The 5,036-nt window shown below is 37.8% G+C and overlaps 1 protein-coding gene across 1 annotated transcript; it reads left to right on the top strand.

Annotated features, from left to right (window-relative positions):
- The first annotated feature begins 2,137 nt into the window (after positions 1-2,137).
- On the top strand, positions 2,138-3,109 carry LOC139189527 (uncharacterized). The gene has a single exon (XM_070808493.1). It carries the CDS (start codon positions 2,138-2,140, stop codon positions 3,107-3,109), a length of 972 nt encoding a protein of 323 aa, XP_070664594.1.
- Positions 3,110-5,036: the final 1,927 nt, after the last annotated feature.

Raw genomic sequence — 5,036 nt, 5'->3', positions numbered from 1 at the left:
CTCATACTCTTTATTTTTTCTTTTTGTTTAGTGTCTTTATTCAAGTGAATAATATTCTCTTGCAGTGATTTGTCTTATGGTGAATTCACTTACAGTGATTTGATCTAAGTTCTTCATCATTGCTTTTCTACTCCTCCTTCATACCAAGTCTACTCCCAGTATCATTTCTCAAATACCTCCTACCATTTCCAAACTTTGATCAATCATCGATTTGAAGGACTTTGTTGCAATATGCTCCTTTGTATGTTTTTGGCTAAGTTAAATCAAGACTCATGTTCCATTTTAAGGACAGTTAAATCATTTGAGATCAAGTTCAAATCCACAGATCCGTCAACTGCTCCACAACTTCTTCACGGCAAAATGCGATGAGTTCTATGATGGTGTAATGGATGTATAGTAGCTTTTTTTTTCTTTTGAAATTGTCACTTCATTTTCCTTTAAGTCTTGGGGTTTAGAGGGCCAGCACTGATTTTAGGAGGAGACTTGGATTATGAAGGGCCTATTGAAATTTCTCTCAACAAACCAAATTGGAGATTAAATTATTACTTTCCGTAACTTTAATTAATTTGATTACAAAAGAGAATTTATTTGAGCTAACTGAAATATTTGTGTGGTTAATATGCATGCTACTACGTGAAAATAAAACAAAGACCATTGTACGAGCCAGATAGGTGGATCACAACCACAAGCCATACATGTTACTTCCATGCATGTACAATAACCATATATACACTAACACTTTGCTAAAATTGGAGTTACCATTATAAAACGAGATCGGGAGATATATAAATGTGAAAGTGTTAATTTTATGAATGGAACGGGAATGATGCATCGCTAGCATATAAACATGGCGCACATGCATGCACTCCCACCCAGTGAGTGGTTAATTTATGTGGTAGTCCTTCGAGTTGAACCAAATGTTTGGCTTTCTGTACTTGAAAAGCGTGAGAAACAAGGCTTATTTATTGACAACCATGAGAAACAAGGCTTATTTAGCTCTTCAAACTAAATTTGAATTTATCTCACTTTGCTTCCTAAACTTAGCAATTTCATTCCATATATCTCAATCAATTTGGTTTCATAGATCTTACATGAAAGGGAAGTTTGGACATTTCATACCATGCTGACAGAAATGAGCCATTGTAGGTCTGGTATGAAATTTTCAGACCGCCATAAACCTCTAAAACTGTCAAATGTCTACTAGTGTGGACGGAAAGATGTAGTGAAATGGCTCGATTTTGACAATTTTAAGGAATAAAGTGAGACAAGCTCAGTTTTTTGAGGTAAACTGAGATTGAAAGACAATTTCAGGAAGCAAATCAATAAATAATCGTTAAAACAAATTAATAGCTTTTTTTTTTATTTAAATTTTTTACATTGACAGTGTCGTGTCCTAATTTAAAAGTACCTTTAGGATAAACACATGACGTCAAAACGTAGGTGAATAACAAATATAGACAAGTCAAAAGTCCGATAGAACTCATACATCCAATATATTAGATACTCAGTAGAATATTTACAAAAAAAAAAATTATTTCACAAGCAACGAAATCAAACTAACTAAATATAAGGGTTAGTAAAACCCTACTCTCAAGTACACTTTCCAATACTACTATACCACTCAAAGTTCCTCGCCCTTAACCAGTTATATGTAACTATACAAGAAAGAACATTAGCCCCTGAAATAGTCTACATGTTTACATGAAGGACCCAATAAGCTACAAAGTTCGTGTGAGTGACAAATAATAACATGTGAGTCTCTTAAAGACACATATTATCCTTAGTCAACTCAACAGTGTCATCTAGAGTCCAAGTCATCAACACAGTAAGCAATTACTTAGTCTTTAAGTTTCTTGTTGTAACTAATTCACAGATTAAGATTAATTAGTTACATTAGCTGATAACTAAGTATTATTAGCTGCTGTGTATAAATACCCCCAATGTAATCAGTTTCATTCTCAATGAAAGATATATTTATATGGTATCATCCCCTTTTTTGCTTCACCGCCTTTTCTTCGATCCTCTTCTTTGTTGTTCCCTGCGATCTCTGATTTCTTCGATCTTTGATCATCTCTCTTCAATTTCTTGTGGATCTTGATCGATTATCTCTTCTCTTCTCCTATCTGTCTTGATTACGATGACTTCGTCAAGTTCATCTCCACTGAATCATGATGTTCTTGGCCTAAATTCGTCCCCGATGAACCTTAATTTCACTACGGTTCCGCCTTCTCCCTCAATTTCTTCGATTTCCATTCAGAATATCAGTTGTATGGTTTTTACCAAGCTTAAACGGGACAATTATCTCGTTTGGAAGGCGCTGTTTGCTCTAATTTTTCGTCGCTACAAGCTTACAGGGATTGTTGATGGCTCTGAGGTTTGTCTTTTGCCTTTCTTACTTGATAATTCTAGGAAGAACATTGGTATTCCAAATCTAGCCTTTGATCTGTGGTATGAAAAAGATCAAAATATCCTTATCTGGCTTAATTCTACTCTTTCGGAAGACCTTATTCCGTTCACAGTTGGTGTTACCTCTTCTCGAGAGTTATGGTTGAATCTTGCGCAAAGTTTTGGTGGCGTTTATGCTGCTCACATTCACCAGCTTCGATCTCGCCTGCACACTGTTCAGAAAGGAGATCTCACGATTTCTAAATATATTCAGCTAATTAAATCCATCTCTGATGCACTTATGGCTGCCGGTGCTCCGATCTCTGAAAGTGATCTAATTGCAGTCACTCTCAATGGCCTCTCTGAAGACTATGAGTCGTTTGTTGACTCCATTATGCTTCACATCTCTTCTACCTCATTGGATGAACTACATGGCTTACTGTTTAACAAAGAATTGTTCATGCAGCATAAGAAGAAAACGGTTGCTTCGTCCGTTTCTGAACCATTTCAAGCCTATGCGGCTCAGTACCCTCAGTCTCAAGCACCTCTTCTTCCCACACCACAGGGTCCTGCTACACTGAGGCAATTCAATCGTGGTAAAGCATTTTACAGAGGTAATACCTCTCGCGGCAACAATACCTATCGAGGTCACAATTATCGCGACAATTCTGGCAATTATTCTCGTAATTCTGGTCATACTCCTAGTCATCGAGATCCATGCTAAATCTGTCATTCTCCAGATCATAAAGCTCTTGATTATTTTGAACGCAATAATCATGCTTTTTCTGGTAAAATTCTTTCTGCCAAATTGGCAACTATGTGTGCTCACACCAACATCAAACATTCTGCTCCTACTTGGCTAATGGACTCCGGTGCCACGTCTCACATAACGAATGACATCTCTGCTATTCATTCTTCAGTTCCTTATAATGGTCAGGACAAGGTTTATATTGGTGATGGTCAAGGTATGCTCATCCACCATACCGGTACAACCTTTCTTAATACTCCTGCTGCCACTTTTCGTCTGAATAATGTTTTACATGTTCCTGCCATGAAGCATAATCTTTTTTTTGCGTATCAATTCTTACGAGACAATCACTGCAAATTAACCCTTGATTCTGATGGTTCTACAATCAAGGATCGTATTTCGGGGAGGATGCTTTTCCAAGGGCCAGTTAAAGATGGTTTTTATCCGTTTCAAGGACTTCCTCTAGCATCTAATTCTCCCTATGCTCTTGTTAGTAGCAAAGCTCCTTTACAAGTTTGGCACAATCGACTAGGTCACCAATCTTCTGCTATTTTTAGAAAGGCTTTAAATAGTAGTACTATCGTTTACAGTGGTAAAAAGTTTACTTCTTTCTTCTGTTCAGATTGTGCAATTGGTAAGAATCATAAATTGCCTTTCATTGTGAGTCTCAGTTCTGTCTTTGTGCCCTTAGAACTTGTTCATTGTGATGTTTGGGGACCTGCCTCTACTTTGTCCGTCAGTGGTTATAAATACTACGTGTTCTTTGTTGATGAATTCATAAAGTACAGTTGGTTGTTTCCATTAAAGCACAAGTCTAAGGTGTATTCAGTCTTTGTCAATTTCAAGACTTATGTAGAAAACTTGGTTGGTAATAAAATCAAAGTTCTTCGATCAGATTCTGGGGTGAGTTCACAAGTTCCTGTTTTAATTCTTTTCTCTTGCAACATGGTATATTGCATCAATATTCTTGTCCTCATACACCGGAAAAGAACGGTTGTGTTGAACGCAAACATAGGCATCTTACAGAAACTGCTCGGACTCTCCTTACTGCATCAAAGGCTCCTCATCAATTTTGGGTTGAGGCGTTTTCTACTGCTATGTATCTGATCAATAGGCTTCCCATCTCTGGCCTTGATAAATCTCTATGGGAATTACTTTTCCATAAGCCTCCGGATTATTCAAAGCTCAAGGTTTTTGGGTGTAGCTGCTATCCATGGCTTAAACCATATTCTACTTCCAAGTTTGATGGGAAGAGTATTCACTGTGTTTTTCTCGGTTACAGTTTGCAACACAAAGGCTATCATTGCTTAGATCCTCTTACATCTAGGCTTTACATATCTCGTCTTGTACTCTTTAATGAATCCACTTTTCCTTTTCATACACCATATGAGTTCCCTGTGCCCCCTTCTTTGATGTCCCATGGTCAACCTTTACCACCTTCAACTTTCACTATTCCTTTTACTCTTCCCTGTACTTCCTCACCCTCTTCCTCATCCTTTCCCACTGTGCCAGTTTCTCCAGTCTCACCTATATTCTCTTACCAAGTGTCACCCTTTCCAACAATGCAGGATTTTCCAATACCACCTCCACCTCCACCTCCACCTCTACCTCCCCCTTCCACCAATACTCATTCCATGATTACTCGGTCCAAAGCTGGGATTTTTAAACCCAAAGCATTGGCTGCTACTAAACACCCTATTGATTCATTGAATTTTGTTCCTACAACCTTTCTACAAGCTTCTAAGCATGATTATTGGATGAAAGCAATGTCTGAAGAGTTTCAAGCACTGCAATCTACCGGCACCGGGTCTCTTGTTCCTTCTACACCACATCAAAATCTTGTAGGTTGTAAATGGGTGTTTCGTATCAAAAGGAAACCTGATGGTAGTGTGGACAGATACAA

The sequence above is a fragment of the Malus domestica genome, chromosome 11 (genome assembly GCF_042453785.1).
Source record: "Malus domestica chromosome 11, GDT2T_hap1".
Classification (NCBI taxonomy): Eukaryota; Viridiplantae; Streptophyta; class Magnoliopsida; order Rosales; family Rosaceae; genus Malus; species Malus domestica.
This window is presented reverse-complemented; position numbering and strand designations above follow the sequence as displayed.